The 25,405-nt window shown below is 32.5% G+C and overlaps 1 protein-coding gene across 1 annotated transcript; it reads right to left on the reverse strand.

Annotated features, from left to right (window-relative positions):
* Positions 1–508: 508 nt before the first annotated feature.
* Positions 509–23,470, reverse strand: LOC129216474 (leucine-zipper-like transcriptional regulator 1). Its single transcript, XM_054850689.1, has 9 exons — positions 23,397–23,470; positions 23,055–23,279; positions 22,316–22,465; positions 19,813–19,875; positions 14,649–14,705; positions 10,285–10,364; positions 5,713–5,821; positions 4,023–4,161; positions 509–598 (listed from the first exon to the last, which is right to left on the reverse strand). The coding sequence occupies exons 3-9, from the start codon at positions 22,456–22,458 to the stop codon at positions 509–511; spliced, it is 681 nt and encodes a 226-aa protein (XP_054706664.1). The 5' UTR covers positions 22,459–22,465; positions 23,055–23,279; positions 23,397–23,470.
* Between the last annotated feature and the right edge of the window lie 1,935 nt (positions 23,471–25,405).

Raw genomic sequence — 25,405 nt, forward strand, 5'->3', positions numbered from 1 at the left:
GAGATTACCTCGAACATATAAACACACAAAAATCCGCCCTCTCTCTTTATAATACAGTAAAACCTCGTTAAGTCGTCACTCAAGGGATCCAAAATTTTTCACCACTTATGCAGAGTGACTACTTATGTGGAGTGGGAAATTAAGGAAGAAAAAAAAAGCCTTACAAATATTCATGAATAGCAGTAGAATTCTGTGAAAAAAACAATAGCTTATGTAATCAATGTCTATAAATTAGTAGAAATATTAAAAAGGAGGAAAAATACTAATGATAGTTACTTTGTTTCATTTTCTCTTATTACTAAATAACAACAACTTATTTTAATGTAGTTACAGTACATTAATACAATCCTTCAATGTTAACTCATGAAGTTGTTGCTTACGGAAAAGAATGATCTCTTCTAACATACATCAAGCTTTAAATTCTGTGTTTGTAGTTCCTTGAACGGATGTTAAATACTGACTAACTTTCTCTGGGCATTAGATTTTGTATGTCTTCCTGAAAGGAGTTTCATTCATACTCTTGGCACTCGGCAGAGTCACAGCAAGAAGTATGCTCTGAATGACCAGAATAGAGGATCGAGATTTCAAGGAAAAATGACTATTAAACAACCTTTCAACTAAGTCTGACACTATGTTCTAAGATCCGATAAGGAAAAGGAATTTTAGAAAAAAAATTTTGAGTGACTAGTTAACCGGGTAAAATTAAATTTGGTGACCAGTAAAGGAGGATCATTTTACATTACTGTGAATGAGACCTTTTTCGGGACCAAAGAAAAACAACCACTTAAACGGAGTGACCACTTAACCGGTCGACTACTTATTGAGGTTTCACTGTATTAGTATAGAGTACCTGGACGACCGAGCCTCGCTCGGCTTTAAAAGAATTATTTTTTGTCAACTCATGTTTTTTTAAGGTTCAATACTTTTCCAAATCTACTTGAAAAGCTTCACCTTAACAAAATATTAAGTACTCGACCTTCTTATAACACTAAAGTACCAAACAAAGAAAATTCTGAATGTAAATAAATCAACATTTTGCTTTAAACTATCTGTTACATTTGTTTCTACTATACAATTTTTCTTGTCAGTAATTAAAATATTTTGACCTTGGAGCCAGTTTTGCTATGGTGAAATCGGTTTTGCGTTTCACGATTTTATCCCAATCGAAATTTTCCTTTTGAACAAGTACTTTTAGTGTAGTTGGTCACTTTACGCCAGAAAATGCTACATACAACAGTTTTGATGTCCATCAAAACTGTTGATCCACAAACCTATTCCATCAAATGATAACTGTCTTAACAAAACATAAATAGTCTCAAGACATACGTTTCTTCAAAATAAAATTTAGATGCAAAATTTAAAAAACATGTTAAACTATTTGAAGTGTAAAAAGAAAATAAATAAATAAAATAGGACGGTCAAGCAATAGTTTCACTTAAAAAAGAAAAAAGCCTTACATTAACTTACATAATGCTTTTGAATTCATTTTCAGCCAAATGTGTTTGAAATTAGCCAAAGTGCCCAATATCAGCCAAACCTGGCAACCCTAAACAAGTTTAAAATTTTAAAGCGAGAAGAGACAAAATTACATTGTTATGGTTGCAAATCGTCTGCCTAATGCGTCAATTCACAGTTTACTTCAAGGCTTAACTCAATTAGACTTTATATTAAAAAACTCGTTTTTGTAAAAAATAGCGTTTTTTCTGTAAAAATGCTGATGTAAATGAACTTAGTATGCTAAACTACAATTAAATCCAAAATTTCATCCAAATCGTTAGAGTCGTTTCCGAGATACGAAATATATACATACCTACAAGAATTGCTCGTTTAAAGATATAAGATATGAAATCTGGTAGTAAGTTGGTACAAGTAAAACCAAATAACTCTTGAAAATAATCATTGGATGAGCCCAGATCGAAATTTAATTTTGATGTAATTTACTTTGATAATTACATTTTCTATTTATAACCAGCAAATTATTCATTTGTGTTCTTAATTTGATTAATATGAATAACCAATTCAGTTTTAATTGTTTGTTTTTTATCTAGTGGGATAACATTTTACTAGATTAATATTTTGATTTTTAACATTTCCATTTTTTGAAAAGATTTTGGGGCATTAATGTTTGACAAATACTAGAAACAGATTCATTGCTTGTATTTTATTTTGTATTATGCACAGCCCTCTGATTATTCTGTTTATTAATATTTAAAAAAAAAATGAAGTATGTATTATGCACTGATGTTACAACTAACTTGATTTTTCTGGCAGGAAACTTTTGCCCAGGGCGCCGTCAGCTCTTCGGAAGGCTCTGACTATAACTGAGTTTCTGTTAGTGTTTTGTTTTCCCTTTTCTTTGGCAACTGATTGGTCACTTTTGTCTCTTGCTCTGTGTTAAACATATTAAAAGAACCACTTATATTCTGATTTGGTTGGAACACATACTATGTGTCTTGGCTGTTGTGTGTTGAGCATTTCTACACTGATGAACTGGCTTAATTTTAGCCTTGCTGTTATGAAAATTTGTGTTTTACTTACACTGAATATTTTTTATATTTATCTTTTGATACAAAGCATTTTTCTAGTATTATTCATGAACACAGTTACAAAAGGAAAAATATTTTAACAAAATTAAAAAACTGTACAGACAATCAGTGATGTGGATCAGGTAAATACCCATTGGGTAGGTAAATATTTTTTGGGTAATCACCCTAGACCTGGGTAAATATCCGAAAACTGGGCATTTTGGGAAAAAAGTAAAAGGTGAATAAATAATAATGAAACAAAATGTGTAAAAATTGATATATACTTATGTAGTATACAAATTATGCCATTTTTATTGAAAAAGTTGATGAAATTATTAAATAATAAATTGTGAATCCACTCACTTGCAGTCTAAAAAAATATTGGTGATTCAATCTAATGACGTAAAGAAATACATCATTGGATGTAACATTGGAAAAAAAACAATTCAACCTATCTTGATGGTTTACCTTTTGTTTATGAAGGACAGAAGCATTTGAAATTAGACAGTGTTCAGCTGAACACATTATACGATTGTTCAGCATAAGATTATAGAAGAGAGCATGAGTTTACTAGTATGGTGGAAAAGTTTGTGAGGAACAAGTGTTATAAAGTAGCTTAGCTCATTTGAAATGTATCAGAAAAAAAAGAAAGAAGAGAAAAGAACAACTATTTAAAAGTGAAGAATCTCTTAGCCCAAAAGTAGATTACTCGTGCAATTCGAATGACAATTCAAAATCAAAGTCTGACTCTGAAATGTTTGAATAAATTCATAGTTTTCTTCTAAAGTGAACAAAAACTCAAATTTATTTTATTTGCTTTTTAGTTTTTTTTTTTAAATTTATTTTAATTTTTTAAACAGGGTTGTTTCTGCAATGGTTTTAAACACTTTTCAAGTAGCATCGCAATTCCTCTTTTAATTCTTGCTATCATTGATTCTGGTTTCCGCTATCAACATTAACATTATTTCCTTTCGAATTGACCGAAACTGTTCTTATTTTTAAAGCTGGCAATAACATTATTATTAAAAAAAGGTAGATATTTAAATCAAGCATTGCATGAAAAATGATGTTGAACAAAAGAAATGATAAAAAATAGAAGGATTTTATAGAAATATACACAACAAAGAAACTTTTCTTCAGCGAATGCATGAGGGGAGGGGTTAGCAATTAGAATAATTTAATAGCGTATGTTACATCAAAACAAGGAATTAAATATCATTTTTTTTGTTTGATGCATTACTTTTCAGCATAGCTGAAGCAAATGATACTTAAAAATACTTCCTTTAAACACACATATTATCATTATCAGCCACGAAATATGAAAGAAATAATCTCATTTCATATTAAAGTAGAGGACAACAGTTCAAATAAATCATTATTTAACTACTTTTAAACGAAAAAACAATTGTATTACAAATATCATTAATAATAATAATAAAGGGCAAAAGCAATTATGTATTATGGAAGAGTAGTTATTTAAATTAGACAATTACTTACTTCTTCCCAGACTCGAGAGTCACCAAGTAAAGATATGGTCCACATATCATTTAATCTAGCATTGCCATCATACCCTGCAAAAATCCATAATTTTCCATCATAAACAGCAGCACCATGAGCAGATCTAGGTACAGGTCTCCTAAAAGAAGTTTTCTTTGCATGGAATTGGCAACAGTATCAAATACTTAATTCATTTTTGAATAATTTTTAAAACAGGGGTGAAAGTAACTAAAAGTAAACCATTAAGGCAATAAGAAGCAAAGGAATATAAGTGAGAAAAATAAAATTTGGAGATACAAACCAGTACAAATGGTAGGTGAACCCCTCCTCTGTCTTGGGGCAAGCGATAGTATTCGTAGCTCTGGTAGGTGTGGCTATACAGCTTGATTTACAAAAACTTTGCAATGAAAGCCTATCTAGGACCTTACCTTTAAATGTATTTTACTGAAAACTTAAAAATGTCCACTTACATCCCTTTGCTTCTCACTTCCTCAGTTCTAAAAATTATTCATAAAAATGAAATACTTCTATCAATTACTACTTGTAATGATGTGTAAATGCAAATATACTTACCCTAAAGTGGTAAAAATTGTAGATCTAAATAAATTTGCTTCAAATTAACAATAGCTCCTCCCATTATTATTATTATTATTTCAAAAATAATGATACTTAAAAAACAACTTGCCCTTTATTCGAACAACTCTTTAAAACAGAAGATATATGAAAAATCAAAACAGATGCTAAAGGCTAAAATTCAAATCTTGAAGCGGAGGAGAGACTAATGTGCCTCTAAAATGTATGAATGAAAAAATGTCAATTTTTTGTGAGGGGAGAACCTTAAAATGATAATAGTGATTTTACAAAGTCAGGGTTCCAACCTTGGAGGAACAATTTGAGGAGCATCTGCGGAGATTTTGAGGAGCAATTTGAAATTTTGCGGAGCAGTTCAGTATTTTGCATAAAAATCAATAAAACGGTAACTAAAACCACTAAATTAAAATTGTTTTAGAGCTTTAATAATAATTTTAAGCACTAGTATAGAAATAGTTATTCTTAAATTCCAAAAAAAAAAAAAAAAAAAAACCAGCTTCAATCTTTTAGAGTATAAGCCTCTTTAATTTCCATATTAACATGTTTGACACAAAAAGAGCAAAATATAAGCTTTAAAATGTTCGGCCGGAAGATGCAGAGAAAAATAACTTCTTTGTGGAGTCGCGGAGTTGGACCATTTTTGCGGAGCAACTCCATAAAATGCGGAGCAATTGGCAACTCTGCAAAGTTATTACACATTACTTTGTTTATGTTCCAATCAATTTCACTTCTAAAAGTATTATTTTAGTTAATTAAACAACAGTTTTCCAAGATATCTGTCTTATTAGTTAAATTTAAAATTATTCAGTTTTCCTCTCTTTTTTGCTTCAGTACCACTCTTTATTACAGGTGTAGCTTAGAACTTTTGACATTTTTACATGGTAAATGAACAGAACTTTCCTTTCATTTTCTCTTAATTTTACAACAGCATTATATTTCTATGCTAGGACTCTAAAAATTAAACATCAATTATTTCTTTTTTACAAGTCTAAGAAGGTAACAAAAGAAAACTCTAACACGCATCACAAAAGCTAAATATACATTGAAAATATGAGTAATTTACTCATATACTGTAATAGTAAGTTTACTGTAAACTTACTTTCCTTCAAATTTCCATTCAACCCATTGACCAGATGTAAACTTATACTCAAAAAGATCATTTTTATTTGTAAGATTGGAATTTGAATGAATATCACCAGTATATCCTCCTGAAAATACAAGGGAAAATCTTTATAGTTACAGTCAGTAATAAACAAAATAAATAAGCAAAAAAAAAAGAGAGAGAGGAAATGCTGCACATATACAGTGTGCTGCTGCATTAATTTCGGTCAGCAATAATAAAGCAAAGTTTTGAAAAAAATTCTAGAAAAAGTTTAAACAAAAATAAAGCAACTTTAAAAGCATTGAAAGACAATTCATATATTTACAAATTGAAATACAGTAAAATCCCTCAAATGCGAGCACTAACGGGACAAATTTTTTTTGTCCGCAGGATAGGGGTTTAATAATGTTACTTGTCTTGGAATCGGGGGTATTGAAAAATGTCCGCATAAGAGGAGTGTCCACATTTGAGGGGTGTCCATTAGGAAAGGTTTTACTGTACATGGAATTTCTTACAAATAATGCAATGTACTTTACTTTTAAATTTACTGAAAGTGCTCATAAAAATAAATAGACATCTCATCTGTCTTGGAGCAAAAGATGTAATAGTACTAGTAGCCCTTGTAGGTTCTGCTTTACGGCATGATTTAGAAAAAAAATCAATGAAAGGCTACCTAGGATCTGAACTTCAAATGCGTTTTTCTCCAAACTTAAGAAAGTTCACTTAAATCTCTTAGCTTCTCAATTCCATAATTGAAGAAAGTAAAAATTTAAGAAGAGACAGTGAAAGATGTTATAAAGCAGTACATATTAACTCCCCTTTTTATGAAACTTATTTTACAGTTGAGTTATCTTGAAAAAATATTATTTCAATTTAAAGGACAAGGGAAAATGAAAAGACATTCTGAAGAAAAATAAAATTCTGTTATTATTGAAAGACTTATGTTCTTGAATAGTCAGAGAAAATTTTCTAAGTAAGGAGAGTATGCAGCTATCTACACTGACAAATATTTCGAGTCAGCAAATTTTACCTCGTATTTATACAGGGTAGTTATAATAAGGGGCATGCAAAGGGGGAGAGAGGGGTACAGAAGGGACACCTGTTGGCCTGGGCCCGAGTCTGAAGGGCAACTGAGATTTTATACTGGAGGTGAAATATATGTAAAGGTGTAGGGGTAGACAATACGGAGGGGGGCAGTAAAATTCATTTGTGACAGATCCCAAAATTTCAGTGCAGGCCCCTTGTTTGGTTTCAAAATGCATGAATTTAAAAACAACTGTTCAGATTGACTTGATACTTCACCAGAACAGTCTTGAAGAGGCTGGGGAATTTGGAGCATCTATAATCATGATTTGAAACATTGTAATAATTCAGTAAAAACTGAAAAAAAAAATAAAATAAAATAAAATAAATAAATAAAATCAATATTACAGTATTGAGCCATTCCATTTCAGATCAGGCAGGGTCTGTCACATGACCATCACCGATTTTTTGAAAAAATTACAGTAGTTACAACTAAGGGACATATGAAATATCCCAAAAGGATTTTGCAAGAAATTCTTTTTTCTTCAGTTACAGCCTATTAAAATTCTGCACAAAATCCGCCATTTTGGAAAAAAACGGCAAAACACTCCATTTGAAATGGACACTATTTTAAAAGTATTTAACCTATTCAAATAATTCTTTTTTTCTAAAAATAAATAAGGACCCATATATCCTCTAGACATTATTTTTGAAAGTTTAATTAGGTTTTGTTTGATAAAGAAAAAAATTCATTTTTGCCGCGAAAAAACTGCATTTTTACCGATTTTAAGATTTTTTTTCTCCATGAAAAAAAAGTTTTTTTTTTACTAAACGGAGATGGCAGTCTAAAGCCCTTACATAATAGTTTCATAACATATTTTATTAGAATCCTTGGATGCATACAGCCTCGGAAATAAAATTTGAAATTTTGAAAATTTTCAAAAATTAGCGATTTTTGAGGTGATTTTACTCAAAAAACCCATTTTTTAAAAATCTAAAAATTGGCTCATTTGAACCCCATATTAATGCTTAAGAAGTGGATAGACACCGCATCCAGTATTTTTTCCCATAAAATGTTTTATGATTTTTTGAAAGTGACCTTATCGCCCATGGCATGCATGTAAAATAAAAATTTCTAATAATTTCAGTCACTGAAAATCTGATTATATTAATGGATTAATGCCTAATAGCTACAATGATGTTGCACTTTATCAGCAACAAATAAAATTTTACTGACTTTTAGTAATATAGCAATATCAAACCGCTTTTGATGACCCAGTCAATTCGTCTTTTTGTAAGACTCTGTGTGTAGGCTTTAGATAGAAGAGCCTTTGGTGATTATATTAATGACTAATTCAGTGGCTCACAAAAGCGTTCGTACACCTTGAAATTTTGTAGTAAAACCAAAATAACGCAAAACTGAATTCGAATATGAAGTCCAATTTTTTTTCACATCATTCCTATGCCATTCTGAATAAAACCCAGCAGTTTTTTTCAAAATATCTGTTGACCCAGTCAATTCGCCTTTTTGTATTTCGTTATATAAATATATTTTTCTGTTGATCAGCGCCTAATTGTTATGGGAGCTGAGCTCCCATACTTCCTTATTTGTTTTACTCGAATTTTTGTATTTTTGACCGAATTCAGGCCACTTAAGCATTAAAACAAGTTCTGAAGACTATAGGGATCCTGCACTTCTTTTGTTAGAAATTGGATCCCTGGCTATAATAGTCACCGTTGGTGAGATCTGTTTAGTTACCTCAACTTACAACCATGTTCAATTGATTACTTCTCTCATAAAACAGGTGGGCTTTTTAAATTCTTAAACTACGAGTGAGTTTTGCGGTTTGAATTTAGTATAAATATTCTTACATATAAAAGTAATCATACGAGGTAGGATCCAAAAATTATGTGACAACATCCGCCAATGACAACCAATTCACGAAATTAAAATTAATCGTTTTAAATGCATTGTATTGTTCTTCCCTTTGATGATTTCCCCTGTCATGTAATTGAGTTGAAGAGAATGACTATTGAAAGAGAAAAAATATGATTTGTTGCTGCATATGAAAGTAACGGTGAATGCATAGCTTTGGAGACAAAATAAACTAATATTTATTTAAAAAAAAGGAAAGATTTTAACTGTTACTGATAAAGTACATCATTATCATAGCTAGTCATTAATATAATCACCAAAGGCTCTTCTATCTATAGGCTACACACAGAGTCTTACAAAAAGACGAATTGACTGGATCATCAAAAGCAGTTTGTTACTGATATATTATTAAAAGTCAGTAAGATTTTAGTTGTTCCTGATAAAGTGCACCGTTTTTGTAGCTATTAGGCATTAATATAATCAGATTTTCAGTGACTGAAATTATGAGACATTTTTATTTTACATGCATGCCATGGGCGATAAGGTCACTTTCAAAAAATCATAAAACATTTTATGGGAAAAAATACCCGATGCAGTGTCTATCCACTAGTTAAGCATTATATGGGGTTCAAATGAGCCAATTTTTAGATTTTTAAAAAATGGGTTTTTTGAGTAAAATCACTTAAAAAATCGCTAATTTTTGAAAATTTTCAAAATTTCAAATTTTATTTACGAGGCTGTATGCATCCAAGGATTCTAATAAAATATGTTATGAAACTATCATATAAGGGCTTTAGACCGCCATCTCCGTTTAGTAAAAAAAAAATTTTTCATGGAGAAAAAAAATCATAAAATTGGTAAAAATGCAGTTTTTTGGCGGCAAAAATGAATTTTTTTCTTTATCAAAAAACCTAACTAAACTTTCAAAAACGATGTCTAGAGGATATATGGGTCCTTATTTATTTTTAGAAAAAATAATTATTCGAATAGGTTAAATACTTTTGAAATAGTGTCCATTTCAAATGGAGTGTTTTTGCCGGTTTTTCCAAAATGGCGGATTTTGTGCAGAATTTTAATAGGCTGTAACTGAAGAAAAAAAAATTTTCTTGCAAAATCCTTTTGGGATAGTTCATACGTACCTTAGTTGTAACTACTGTATTTTTTTCAAAAAAAATAGGTGATGCTCGTATGACACTTTTCATACCTGCCAGCCTGATTTGGAATGGAATGACTCTATTGTTTTAAAATTTGTCAAAAAAGGAAACATTTTAGAAAGTCAGCAATTGCACGCCCCCTCCCCTTCCAAAGATGACTCTGGTTCCAGCTTCAAAATAAATCTAATTCAAAACAAGACCGACAAGAGGACACGTCAGCCCAGTTGGAGACTTGGGGCCCGGATCAGAATCAGAATAGTGTAAGTCTTATAATTTTTATGAGAGGAGGGGGGAAGTGACCAAACTGACAAGTTGCCTGCCTTGGCACTCGTTGACCCGGATTCTAATTATTGCAATAACAAAATGACCCCATTTCAAAATGGTGAGTCAAATATTGCCAGTTGTCTATGAAATTAAGGCTACTTAATTTTAAATTAGACTATTATTTGCACATAAAAACCTAAATGGAATGAGAAAAATGAAAAATTAATGAAGGAAAAAAAAGGAAATATTTACCAAAAACAAACATGCTGTTTTCATGAATCACAGCAGAGTGATGATATCTGGGTGCTGGAGGAGCTCCAGTAGTAAAAGCTCTGGAAGAAAAGAATCTAACATGAAATGGTTGTAGAAAATATGAATTCTTTGTTACAGATACAGGAAATAATTGATGGGTCTTTACATACATGTATATACTCCTTTTTTTTCTTTTCTTTTTTTTTTTGATAATCTAAGCACAGAGAAGATTTTGTTTAATTAAATTTTAAAAAATTTCTTAACATTAAGCAAGTGACAACAGTATACATACACATTCTGATAAATTTAAGATAGAAACATGAAATAGTGTTTTTATTTCAGAAAACAAAACTTGAAACTAGTATGTTGTGGCCATCACGAAACTTTCTTCTATATTTTTCCTTTTTCTGATCCCTCCCCATGCTTGACGAGGAAGCAATATTCCTAACAGAAACAGAATTACACATGCAAAAACTTGACGACCATCCCAATGTCTGAATTATTGTAAAAACAAAACAAAGAGCGAAAATTGAAAGTTACTTTAAAAGCCTTACTTGAATTAATTACAAATATTTTATTTATTAACAAACATTAGTGGCAACAGTTAAAAATTTTAAATCATTGAGATAATATTTCCGATCATTTCCATACAATTAAAATCACGAGAAATACGCAGACGACAATCTATTACGATTTATCTTTCTTATTGTTGCATTAATAAAACTATTTTTATTCGCAAAAAAAAAAAAAAAAAAATCAACACCTCTTGGAGCGATTGGAGTCAAAATTGAACCAAAGCCTGTTTACGTATGGATTCACATATATTCCAAATTTCAACCAGAACGCAGCATTACTTCTTGAGATAGGGCACTCACAATGGAAAAAAAGAACGGGCGATTGCGCTACCCCCTTTTTAGCTGTTGACACCAAAATAAAATCAGCTCTTATACCCACTAAGGGCTACTTGTCAAAAAAATTTTGTTTGATTCCGTTCGTTATTTCTTGAGATACAGCAGTCACAATTGACGACAAAAAACGTTCTATAGCTCAACCCCCCTTTGAGTTATTGACACCAAAATTGAATCAGCACCTGCTCCTGTTAATGGCAACATATGGACCAAATTTTGTTTGATTCCGCCAGTTACTTCCTGAGGAATAGCAAGCACGCGTAACTCAAAAAACGTCCCATTGCTCCACCGCCCTTGGAGGAATTCGCGCCAAAAACTAATGAGCACAAGTTCACATACGGGCACATATGTGTACCAAATTTCGTTCGATTTCATGCGGTAGTTTTTTGCTGTAGAGCGGCCACAAAAAACTGGTCACACACAGACGTGACACACATACATACACACACACATACATACATACACACACACACACAGACAGACATTTTCCAAAAATAGTCGAAATGAACTCAGCACACCTCAAAACGTTCGAATCCGTCAAAATTCGAAATTCGAAAATTTGCACGAATCCAATACTTTCTTCTATATATTAGATATAGAAGAAAGTAAAAATAAGTCACCTTTACATCAAAACATTTATTTTTAAAAGAACCAGCACAGTCTCTGGTTTTTAAAACTTTCTCAAGTTTAATGTATCTTTTTTCATAGACCCATGATATTGTTTAGAATTCTTCAGAGAAAAGCTGAGCTGCTTTTCAAAATCTTATTTATTCTCCAGGGTTCGCGTTTACGCGCTATAGCGGGTTTTTTACGCAAATTCGCGGGAAAGGGACGCAACTTCCGCGAAAATTCGGGTCCTAGGGACCCAGAACACCCAAAAGATAAAAACCAGAAAAAAAATTGTGGAAAATGCTGAAGATCTATCTAGTGAATGCTTTTAAGCTTCAATGACCAGAAGAATCAACAGAAAAGGATTAAAATGACCCTATCTCTGTATCAGCTATTCAAACACACCCCTACTGTTGACCAGTCAATGCAATTTTAGTGATAAGACTGGAGCTTACAGTGACCTCCTGGGCAGAGCTCAAGGAGCAAAATATTGGAAGTTCATAAATAGCCCATTGTACTGTATTCTAAGAATAAGTTCTCCCTCAACTTTTATCTTGGGGAAATTCCTGAAAACAACAATAAAGATCAAAATTAAGAGTGGTTTCAATGCAATCTTCAGGATTGATACAGGACAACTGAGTAGTAAAAGCTTATCTATTTTGCATTCACCTAACCAGAATTACTTTTGAAAATTATTATCTTGCATCCTCAATAAAAGGATGGGTGAAAAAAAAATGGCGAACATTTTCCCGATCGCGCAAAACACAAAGTTCTGAACTTAACATTTTTCTTGTTAAATTACTTATGAATATGAATTTCATACAAAAGCACTTTAACCTTGTTCATTTTCTAGTAATTCACCTATTTCTGAGGGGCTATTTTTATTTGGACTTGCAAAAGTCACGTATTAATCGATCGCGCCATTTTGAAAATGGCGAAATTTTAAAAGTAGCACCAAAGCCAACACAGATATTTTAAAAGAGTCACAATGAAGTCAAATTTTCCAATTTAAGATTGCAAATGAGCAATTTTCATACTCATGTGAGAAAATGTTTCGTTTTTGCGATCGCGATTTTTGCGTTGTGTTAATTCGCTTGCGATTTTTTTCTATTTCTAAGAAATTGCCATTGATAATTGATGGAGGGGGGGGGGGGGGCTAGTTGCTTTTTTTCACCTAGAAAAATGTTCATGAAAGCAAAGGTTAAGGAAGTGCTTTCTGCTTGATCAATCAAAGGCATTTATTTTTTATTTCATGGTAAAATCCAACTTGAAAGTAAATTTTGAGTTTACCTCTTTGTAACTGACTAAATAGTTTCTCAAATAACTAAATCTTGCAAGTGTATTATTTGAACATATGATAATCACAGAAAAAAAGGGCAAAATTAACCAATTTAGTTTATTTCATACCTTTTTTAAATAACTATGTGGATAGTTTCTTTTCCCTAAGTATAAATAGTTGTATATTATTCAATTATGTGCTAAGATTTTCTGTTTAAAATTTAAGGGACTCATTTTTTCCGCCAAAGGACCCAAATCTATTTCATTAATGGGTCCTTGGGACCCAAGTTACGGATAGTTGAGCGCGAACACTGATTCTCAGTCTTTAAATCTATAAAGAACCCATTTTGAGATATCCTTTCTATTTCATTTCAGAGTAGTCGGGTACATGAAGTATATTTTCTTACTCTATAATTGCCCTGTAAATTTCGGATTCTGCTTACATTAAAGTTACGGAAGTTTTTACGGTTTATCATGCATTGTGCATAATCTTCCGCAATTCCAACTGTAAAATCTTCTGTACATTGCTTTATGGATTCTTCTCTTAACTTCATTTTCTACAGGATGCACTGCACACTAAGTACCCCCCCCCCCACACACACACAAAATCAGTAAATGCCTTTGTGCTGAAAAGTTAGATAATAATGAAATATTAAACTGCACAAATGTGCAGGAAACTTCAGACTTGAGTTTCGGGTTCACAAGGAACCCCTTTTTTAATGCAAAAGAAGATAATTTATTGAATGAAAAAATATCTAGCAAAAGGTAGCTTTTGTCACGTATCTTTTCTCCATTTCTATCTTTTGCATTGATAAAGGGGCTCTATGTAACCAGGAAACATGTGTCTGCAAATTTGTGCATTGTTCTATTATCGTCTACAAAAAAGAGATTATTTATTTCATTGTAAAAATCTATTGAGATGATTGAACAATTTATACATGATTTAGTGAGTAATAAAATTAACTGTGATTTAAATAAGTAGAGGCTACAGTATCACAAACTAAAAGTTATGAAAGGATTGTTTCAGAACAATGGACAAAAAGTTACATGGAGCAAATGGTCAAACCTTAAAGCATATTGCAAAAGGCTATCGTGGTAACTTACTGAACATATTGCAAATATTATTTTTATTATTTTTTAAATTTTTACGTAATTTTTGGAGTTGTATTAACAGTTCATATTATAGCAGTGAAAACCAGTGAACTTTTGAGTTTTTTACCACACACCTTAAAAAAAATTCATTGCAAGCATCAATTCTGTACCTCAGAGACAGAGGAATGTAAGCAACATTATGATAATTTTACCGTAGAGAGGCAAAACTTTTTTCTTGCCCATGCAAAGGATGGGCTCTTTTAAACCTGCTAAAAAATTGAGAGTTTTTTTTTTTTTTTTTTAAAGAATTGCGCACACATGGCTCGATGTGGAATAGGCTTCTACTTATAATGCACCAATAAACAGAAAATTGCAATTTTTGGACTTGCGTCCTTCTGGCTCTGAAGTACAGAATTGAAACTTCGAACTGAGAATCTTTTTGATTTCCAAGTTTAAGTAAAACGTAATATAGCTTACCTTCCCCAAGAATTATCTTTCACATCAAATCTTAAGAGGTCATTCAACATATGTTTCCTGCAAAAGCAAAGCATTAAATTTTTGAAGCATGAAAATAAATAAATAAAAATACTTTTTAGCAAAATTCATTGAGATAAAAATTATGAACTATACTACAGTAATTTATGAGCAAAATAGTGTTGCATTAAATTAATGTGGTTTTGATTATTCAGGGTTCATACACTTTTGGTTAAAAAAAAGTTCCCTGACTTTTCCAGGTTTTCCAGGTTATTTTTTAGAAAATTCCAGGTTACTCTCTTCATTCAAAATTTAAGTTTAAATAGTAATATTTTCAAAATAATTAAAATTGTTTAAAGTAGGAATGCAGAAGAACTGAAATTTCTCCCCTTAGATTAAAAAAAAAAAAATCTTGGATTTTTTTCCCCTTTGTTTTCTCTGTCAAAATTTTAAGTTTTTTTTTAAACATTTTATGGTACAGATGTGATATGCCCCCCATTTGGCGACATTCGATTTTTTTGCACAAAATTAAAATATTTTTCTCGCCAATGAGGCGATAATTTTTTATGCATGGCATCCCTGGCCAAACTAACCTGTGTTTAGCAACCCGAAGGCAATCTTACAGATCTGTTCAAACTTGTTTACTTGGGTTGTTTGGGTTTCACGCAGAAGAGATACGTGGTGTTGTTTCGTGCGATATACCTTACAGGAATGCTTATTTTGTGTTAGCTTAAATTCAGTAGTTGTGTTTTGAAGTAAAAACATTAGAAAATGCCAGTTTCTTTAAACTTGAAGGTTAATTAAAAGTTAAACCTCTCACTTCCAAAATTCTTTGTTTTTACAAATCCTTGAGGGGTTCTTGTAGTTTTTAACTTTATTTTTACTGTATGTAAATTAATTTTACAGAAATAGTATGGTTATTTTGTTCTAAAAGTTAATTCTTATCGGTGCCACGAATTATTTAGACATTCTATTAACGTGCCTCCTTTAGGTACTGAATTTTATGTTAACAATTGAAAGTTCTTTCGGTTGTACTCTTAAAAATGCTGAATTTTATTAATAAATCTGCACAATAATGGTGCATATTTCACACTTAAAACTGTGTCATTATTGTACACTGAACGGAAGGAGCCACCCTTGGGTGTCTCCATGAAAATATACATAACTGTGACCATACTCCGACTGTAATGTATATTAACAGTCGGAGGGATAACGGACCGAGCGGAGCGAGGTCCTGGCGAGCCAGAGGTCTCATAGTACTTTCGTACTGAGACCGAGGCAGGGCCGGCGAGCCGAGGTCTCATTACGAAAGTACTATGAGACCGAGGGCTCGTATCCCGGAGAAATGATGAAAAAAAAATTAATGCATTAATTTCGACTTGTAATTAATACAATAATTTATTTCATTGTATTTTAATATGTTTACAAAAAACCCCGGCCCTGTACATTTTTAAAGCACATATTCGTGATGTTTTTTGTTGTGCTTTTATGTTGTTTTTATATATATTGTGTTCTGAAGTGCTTTGATCATGTTTTTTTATCTGATTTTTTCCTGTTGGCGCTAAAAAAGCATCGCTAAGAACGATGTATGACATATGTCGTCATACATCGTTTTCTTGGCGACGCTTTCTTGGCGCCAACAGGAAAAAGTCGCCAAGAGTGGGGTATATCACATCAGTTCCCATTTTATTCTAAATTGTTTTAATTTGTTTACTATTTGTTGAAAACAGAGTACTTTCAACTTATTTTAGCGTTTCTTTGATGTCACGCGTAATATTATAGCGTTTTGCTGTAGTCCTGCAGCAACCTTTTAGCATCCGCTTTTGGTTTACAATACATTTTAATTTCTTATAAGTAGGTTACACAAAACATATTGAGCAAAATGCAAAGCTAAATTTCAGTATAAATATGATCAACTTGTTGCATCAATTGGCATACCATGTAATGCATAGTAACAAAAATCAACATCCGCCGATCATAGGCCAATGCCAATAATCTTTTTTTTTTTTTTTCACATATTAAAGGACGCTTACATTAAAATTTCAAATTTTCTTTTCCAGAAAGTAATAGTTACTTTTTAAAAATTCATAAATTTTTGCACATTTAATGTTATTTTCAATATTACACATTGATATAAACATCCAATTCTGTTTCTGGAAGTTTAAGTCTACTTCCATTGTGCAAACGATCAAATATGGCGACAAAGTGAAAATTTTAAAATAATAAATAGATTTTTGGATTTGTAGTATAAAAGTAGTAATAAATAATTAATAATCCTTAAAAAACTACAATAAAAGCAAAATAGTCAGTATTTAGCACATAAGAGTCTAAATCAATTAAAACAAAAAAATGTTATGAAGATTAAATTTTGCATTTTTCCAGAAAATAATTACAAATTATCCGGAAAAAAAAGCACAATTTGTGTTGTTTTCAATAATTTGCATTGAAATTAACATCCAATGCCGTTTTCGGGAACTTAGGCACTTAAAAAGTCTTGTGTACTTCCATCTTGGGAATGACCAAATATGGCGGCTATACCCAAAAATAGTAAGAAATAACTTTTTTAATTTGTCGCATGAAGAAAATTAAAAAATAATAAATCTTCATGAAACTAAAATTCATTGAAAAGTTTTTATCACATTTGCGTCCGAGGCAGTGAGGATAAGATTAAGTTTTAAGAACAAAAATTTTCATTTCTCAAGAAAACTATTTTAAATAATAATAGAAAAACAATTTGCAGACCATTTTTTTTTATTTTCATCAGTTTTCAATTAAAGAAAACATCCAGTTCTGCTTTGTTTTTAGAAACTTAGGCATTTTAGGATCGTATCTACTTCCATCTTGTGAATGACCAAAGATGGCGACTACGTTTCACACGTAGCTGAAATGATTTTCCGATCAAAAAAAAAAAAAAACGATTTTCCCCGATCGACCCTCCCATCTACAGGTTGTGCTTCCGAAGCAGTAAATTGTCTTCTCTCCTGTTGAGTTTGTGCATAATTGCTGTTCACCTGATTTTTTTTTTCTTTGGGAACTACTGAGAGCCAAAAATAGCGGCTGCTGAAGATTTTTTGGATCGCCACTTTTTTCATTGCTTTAAAATTGTTACAATTTTTTTTTAAATACATCGATGAAAATGAAGATTGGATCTCATAAAACAAAATTCCCTGGGAAAAAATTGGGAAAAGAAAAATTTTGGGGACATATTTGGAAAATTCCCTGACATTTTTGACTATGTCATTTTCCCTGATAATTCCAAATTTTCCCGGAGCGTACGAGCCCTGAACTGAACAGAATGTTGTGGCAACCCATTTAAAACTTTAGGCAGTAGAAAGAAATGCGTTCCCCTCACTGAATCCATGCAAGAAAATCTTCGCTCTTTTGGCGCATGTTTCGTTGTGAAAAAAAAAACGTTCATTTTTCGATCGCAGTTTTTAAGTGCCAGCGTCGGTTTAGATAAAAATTTACAATTTTTTTCGTGAAATCACAATAAAAACGAAGACTAGATCTCATGGTACTTAATTCCTTGGGAAAAAATGGAAAAAAAATTTTTGGAGGACAAAATTTGAAAACTCCCTGACATTTTTGACAGTGTCATTTTCCCTGACAATTCCCGGTTTTCCCGGAGCGTACGAACCCTGTTATTATATAATCTTGCAACTATCTTGATACAGAAGAAATGCTTGTAGATCTGGATCTTATTTGTAGACCTTTTTAAAAATGTTTATGCGTATATAGATAAGCTTCATTCAAACCATACTCATGTTTGAAACTGAAGACCGACTTATTGTTATGAAATGTGAAAATTTTTTATATTCATAAATGTCTCATAAAAGATTTAATGTAATTTTGTTAGAATTTTTTTAATAAAATAATTGGTAAGTCTGCCTAATTAAAGACTTATTTTATTTATCATCCATATGACTCAGATTATACGCATTTTCGGTTCTCCAGTTTAGCTTTGTTCCCATTTAGTTGGGATAAATAAAGTTTCACTGTACCTTTTTTTAAAAATTATTATTTAACTCAAAACATAAAGGAAACAGGCCAATAGCATGATAAATAAAAACTGCAAGCAATAGCAATAAACCCTTAACATTGTCCCTTAAAGGAAAACAATGTAGGAAATGGAAACAGTAATTATTTCAACCAGATGAGAGATCAGGCTGGCAAGATCGCAACTGACTTCCCTCTGTGCAAGACAAACTTTTGAGAAGAACTTAGTAAGAATATTTCAGAGACCAGACCAGTCCTTTCAAAGTTTGGGGGGAGGGGGATGAGAATTTTATGCATTTTATAGGAAAAACATAAACAAAAATGCACAATTAGTACATCAAGTCATTAAAATCCACAGAGGGGGGAGTCTATCTCTCCGCCCCCTCTTGATTGCAAAAAAGAAGGGTCTGCCAGAAACATGTACATTAGGGTTATTCACAAATAACATATTTGGTCACTTTCTCAGAACTTTGAGAAAGCACTTCAAATTAAAAAGATTCTGAAAGTCAAAGCCGAGGTTCGAACTGTTGACCTCCGGAGCTGCAGTTCAGCACCTTAATCACTCGGTCATCCAGTCACTTGCTTGTCTTTGATTTGTAGCAATGTGTGTAACGCTTCCCCTAGATATAAATAGGGGCAGGCTGCTACCTGATAAAAGGGCACACTTTCACTTTCAAGAGAACTTTTTCAAAATAATTTTGTAGTAAAAAAGTACAAACCATTGTAGAATAATTTCCAATCAATTTTAAAGCCACGCTGAAGTGAAGCTTTAACTTTTGAGCAAGAAAATTTGCTTTTGAGACAAAGTTTTGATAAATTTTAAAGGGTCGAGGACACATTGAGAAATTCAAAAAAAAAGAGGGCAGGGCTCATTGAAGGTTGCCTGAAAGGGGGCATTGCACAGTACCCTCTTAAAAATATCTGGAAGAAACACTAGTTTGCATGCAATACAGTGAATTAAGGTAAATATGGGAACAATGAATTAAAGTTATTGCTAAGGCCTGCTCATTATTACAATTTTTTTTCCCTTTTTCATCCATGTTAATTTTACCAAATCAATTACTCACAAAAGAAATATCTGAAATAAAACAGAAATGAGGCACATAATACAACAAAGTTTTTGTGGAACTCTCACACATAAATCATTATTGACAGTTATGCAAAAACTAACCCATTATCTCCACCAAAAACAAATACAGCATCTTTATAGGCTATGACGGTATGTTTACTTCTCCTAAAAAATAAATTAATAAATTAGTAAATAAATAAAATAATTGCAATAAAAAATTACATGGAGAGAATAAATCACTTTTGTTTTGCATATTTCAGCTACACACCAACATTGTATAAAAAGTTGAAACACATAAATATTAAGAAACAATGTATAACAGGTGTTCTCAAATCGGGTGTCACAGAAAAAGGTGTGGGGCCCCACAAAGTGTCCATGGTATATTTATACACAATACAGATTGACTAGGGAGCCGTGAGAGAATTCTAATCCTTCAAAGGCAGGAAAAATAAAACAACAGTTTTTTTTTTTTTGAAAAGGGTGTGTAAGCATTTTAATTAAAGAAAAATTATCATTTTATATCAGAGGGGAGGGAGGGGGGTATTCAAAGGACTTCCTTTAAATGTTTAGTATGGACATTGGCACGTTACATCTAGTAATACTAAAGGAAACTCCTGGACTTCTTAAATGTTGTAATATTTTAACTGCTGAAGTTTTACATCATAAGAAATATTAAATACTAGGGGGCTATCACCCCCTGCTCGCTATCGCTCGCCAACCCCCGGAACTGCTTACGCAGTTCCCTGTGGATCGCTTCGCGATCCATGCTCGCTTCGCTCGCTCGCTGTATGCCAATACATTAGCCTAGCTAAAATTTTCCGTAAAAATTAAAGTTGGTAATTGCATTTAGGTCACCATCCATTTAACCAATATGAAAATTACGTTCATAATGTTAATTTGTCTGCTTTAGCCAGATTTTCGACAGTTTAACTTTGCTGTATGTAAGATGACTGCCTTGGCAATGTGCACAACTTTACCATTATAGATACAAAAGTGTCTGTCATTGCTTTGGAGAGATTGCACTTCTACCTGTTGGTCCGCGGAAGGTATTTTATTTCCCTTCTACCACCCATTGGAAAACCAATGAAGGCATTCCCCTATCCGCCACCTGGGGACGCGCCCTCTAGGGGTTACAGGCTCCCCCGAGGGATGTATTTACATTATTTACACTCTTATATATTTACATATTTACACTCTTATATATTCTAATCTGAGAAAACTTCCTCATATACACAATTAAAAATGTCCCGTTTGGGAGCCACAACTGACACTGCTTCAAAAGATCTTGTTCTTGATAATGCCACATAGAGCTGGCCATGACTAAAAACAGGCTCAGAGAGCACCAAACATATTTTCTCAAACGTTTGTCCTTCTTGTTGTTATTCTGAATCCTTGCCACGTCACGAACAAAAAATGGTTTAACTAAAAACGCGAAAACTCGCCAAGGCTACTTTGCTTGCACAATACTAAAACTACTATAACCCTAAACAAATTTGGCGAAACCTTTCAGCTGAGAATAAAAGGAATAAAGTAAATTCTTTCTCGGTTATTCATTTTGAACTGAACTGTCGTACTGAAGCAGAGAATAGACGACGCTCAAAGCGCCTACGTGTTCAAAACAACATTGCCGATGAACATGATTGTGGAGCAATGTGTGAAGAATGCGAATTTTGTGGTGCTCTTTATTGGCAGAAAGAGCGTAATACTGCAAATAAATATACTAAATGTTGCCATGACGGAAAGGTGCGGTTACCGGCATTGTGTGACGCACCTGATCTGTTGAAGGAACTGCTGACTGAAAATTCCCCAGCCGCTAAAAATTATCGGCAGCGAATCAGAGAATACAACTCTGGAAATGGCTCGTCTTAAATTGGATTCAAGAACGGTTTCCTGCCTTCTTTGAGCTTTTCTTTGCTGATTAAGGTTGAAATGGGCCACAGCCCGACTCAAACTCATCTCAAAAAAAAAAAAGTTTGTTGAGTATTCTGTGATTCAAGATTTCAAAACAACGTAGAAGTTTGTTTACATGATTTATCGGCGAAGTGTTGCCAACAGAGGTTTAGAAATTCACCCCTTCATTTGCCGGCACGTAAGAGAATTATATATATAGACTGTTAAAAAAAAAACTAATCAACGTAACAGTTAAACAATTAATCACTGTAATCAAGGTTTAACAACAGTAAGTTATAGTGAAAGAACATTAGGTGTTATGCATTTTTAGGTTGCAGCCTGTTACGTTTTTGCCTGCTTCTGAATACTGATGTTCACTACCAATTTTACAGTTTTAAAATTTTAACCAAATATATGGCATTCAGCCGCATATTTGGTTTGAGTTTTAACCAAGTATTTGGTGCATCTTTAATCAAAAATCTTGGAGAATAAACCTAAGACATTACAGTTTAATCTTCTCACTTATATCAAAGAACTCTGATTTAAAATAATGTATGTTTCTCTCTTTTACTTAATTCAAAATTGTGATACATTTTATAAATTAGTTTAAAATCTTAAAATTGTTAACTCATCATTTTTTTCCTTTGGTTAATAAACTTAGCAGTTATGAATGAAACAAATTTGTCACAAGATTCACTTTTATTAAATTACCCACCTAGCCCCAACAAACTCATCACACTCAGGCATACGTCTCCATCGATGAGCCGTTTCAAAAGGTCCAAAGTCAAGGGTAAGACACTCAGCACTTTCTGGCCAGCTGTTGTCAAACTCCATCCCAAGAGGTTTAGCTATAGCCATTTTAAAACTAGAAATAAAACAGTATTCAATATTTATAGAATTCAAAAAATTTTAGCTTAGAAAATTGAAACAAGACACTAAAGGCAACTACAAAAACTGATAGCTTGATCTGATGGGTTCAGATAATGAAATGCCATTTGAAACTAAACTTAAGTGCTTTCCCCCACACTGAACTAAGAGAAGAGTGGTTCCAGATACCAGGGCATTTTATGTCAATTAAAAGGGCACTTTTTAACAAACATTTTGAAGTTGAAAAGGATTTTTTTACTTTTATCTACAGAATATGCATTCAAAACCCAAGTATTTTTCAATAGTAGTTTTGTTTCAGTAATAAAAAGATTTTTGATGTTTTGTTTGAAAAATATGCTAAAAACAGCAATGGGTAAGAAGAAGAAAGAATTGAAAATGCAAAAGAAGGAATGAGAAAATTGAGAAATAATTAACAAAGAACCTCAAAAATGTTTTTTTTTTTTTTTTCTGGCCCTGAATTGAAAATTAGCTTTTATAAAGCAATCTAAATAAGTTTCAAAAAATGGAAAAAGATGTTAATTAAGATTATAGCTTTGAAAACCACACACACGGCAAGAAATACATACCTTATTTTAGGGTTTCCAAAGAACAACTCGGACTATTTCATTTCAATACGGGACGAGGAAAATTTATTTTACTGTGGAAATATTTATTTCATTAAGAAAGAATAATAATTGCTTCAGGCCATTGGGAAAAAATCTGAAACAGGATAATTCCAAGGTAGTGAGCATGTGTACATCCAAGATGCAAATCAACATTGATGAAATTGTGCGGTCAAGATTTGTTGATATCTGAAAAAGTTTAAACATACTCAAATTAAAACCAACGAAAAGCATCAAGAAGCATTTGAAGAATCGTATGTGACAACAGTACAAAACATAATGAGCAAAGAAACTAATTTTACTAACTCAAAATTTTGACAGGTTCAATGATTCGACGACATATTTGTGTACATGATGCCCAAAACAATTGCCAAAATGAGTTCACTATCTTTAAAAATTTTAAGTTTCCAAGGCTGAACGTGACACTTGCTTCCGCATCAATATTAATGATTGCTTTGTAGATTTAAAAATGTGCTTTGACTAACAATCCTTGGAAATGGTGGGCGTTCCGAGGTTAAATTTTTTTGAAGGAAGGGGGGGGGAGGTGAGGATTCTCAACTTGCCATGCCAGCCTTGCCGAATGAACTACAAATTTGACTGAATACATGAGCATGCACACACATTGCCATAATTAATAAGGAAAGGCACTAGGCGTCGAATGCGTCGATCGTCATGCAAAATTTGCCGAATATGGATTTTTTGGGAAGGTCACAGTGACTTCCGATTAGGGAGTCCTAGTGTCCCTATATAAAATTATACAGACTCTGTAAGGCGCCTCTGTTGGCATCCAGTCTGTCATTTCAAAATTTTCGAGGGATAGGGGGAGGCAAAGGGTTTGATTTCAAATGCATTTTGCAGGGGGAAAAAAGCGTTATATTAGGAGTAAAAATGCATAATGACATTACGTTTTCAAAATACAGTTAACCCCCCTCCCTCCTGATACTCGACGTTAAATCCCGGTTATCACAAATTTGCCATTTCAACTGCGCTTGCGCGCGGACTTCGCTGATTTCGAAACTCTTGCTCAAACTAATGAAAAACATTTAAATTTGTTAATTCGCAACTCCAACGAACTATAGGGGGCACTGAAGTCACTGTCTAATGGCGGAATTGAAAACTAAAACAAACGCACATGGTAACGAAGAAAATGCTAAAAGTGTTGTGATTTTTGTTCGTACGTATGATTTTTTTGCTTTATTCTTTTAAAATTAATTTTCAAAGTCTTGTGGATATTCTGGCACACGTAGAAAGGAATGAGAATTCAAGAAGCATTACTAAACGTCAAAGATTAATGCAAACTACGTAGTTCGTAGTTCTAAGCAGCTATTTCCACGATGTTGAATTCGATATTTATCAATTCTTGATAAAAGTAAATAATAATTGTGGCCTGACAAGAATAACAATTAATGCTAGAAAATTCAATGTGACATTACAAATTGTTATCGAAAGAAGATGATACTTTTTTGCCTTGCTTGGCTAGCGCTTTTTTTTTTCCCATTTGTAGCTGAGTTATTTCTCTCGAATTCCCGAATCGGTTCATTTAAAAATTTTCTGTTTCGATTTTTCTAATTTCTGAGTTACGATTTAATTGTGCCGCCATGTTATGCAAATCATCAACAAAATTCTCACGGATATATGGTGGTAGTTTTCTTTTCAGTTGATTGACCATTATTTCCTTTCACTTATCGAATTCTGTAATCTTACTACCATTTTATTCCACTCATGATAAAAATTGAAAATGGTTTAACTAAAAACGCGAAATCTCGCCAAGGCTACTTTGCTCGCACAATACTAAAAATTATAACCCTAAACAAATTTGGCGAAACCTTTCAGCTGGGAATAAAAGGAATAAAGTAAATTCTTTCTCGGTTATTCATTTTGTTCTACGATAATATATTCAAGAAAATATTTTGCATACTGTCCATTCCAACTAAATGCTGCCGTAAAATATGGTAAGTTTAATTAATTTAAGATTAAAAAAACTCCCATATTCTTACAAATTCATACAAAACAATAAAAAATTTTACCTGGTATAACGTTATCCAATTTTGTTAATCCAGAGTTTTCTTGTTTACGCTTCCACCATTTAATACTTTTTTGAAAGAAATAAGGAAAACTAACATTATTTTGAGAAACTCGAGAATACTACTAAGGGACGAATTAATTTCTGTAGCTGAAAGCAAACTAAGACACATCGATTGCGTTAATAAATACTCAGAACAAACTGCCTGTGTTTACGTCAACAGACACACGTGGAACGCAACGTGGCAATGTTTAAGTTCCATTTGCAGTTTTGTAAATCACCGCAAGGTAGC

This window comes from Uloborus diversus, chromosome 2 (assembly GCF_026930045.1).
Source record: "Uloborus diversus isolate 005 chromosome 2, Udiv.v.3.1, whole genome shotgun sequence".
Lineage (NCBI taxonomy): Eukaryota > Metazoa > Arthropoda > Arachnida > Araneae > Uloboridae > Uloborus > Uloborus diversus.

Coding starts and splice junctions, on each gene's coding strand:
- LOC129216474 (XM_054850689.1), bottom strand. CDS start 22,458: ATGGCTATAGCTAAACCTCTTGGGATGGAGTTTGACAACAGCTGGCCA. Junction 14,706..19,812: donor GTTTTTGGTGGAGATAATGG/GTTAGTTTTTGC, acceptor TTGCTTTTGCAG/GAAACATATGTTGAATGACC. Junction 5,822..10,284: donor AAACAGCATGTTTGTTTTTG/GTAAATATTTCC, acceptor TTGTATTTTCAG/GAGGATATACTGGTGATATT.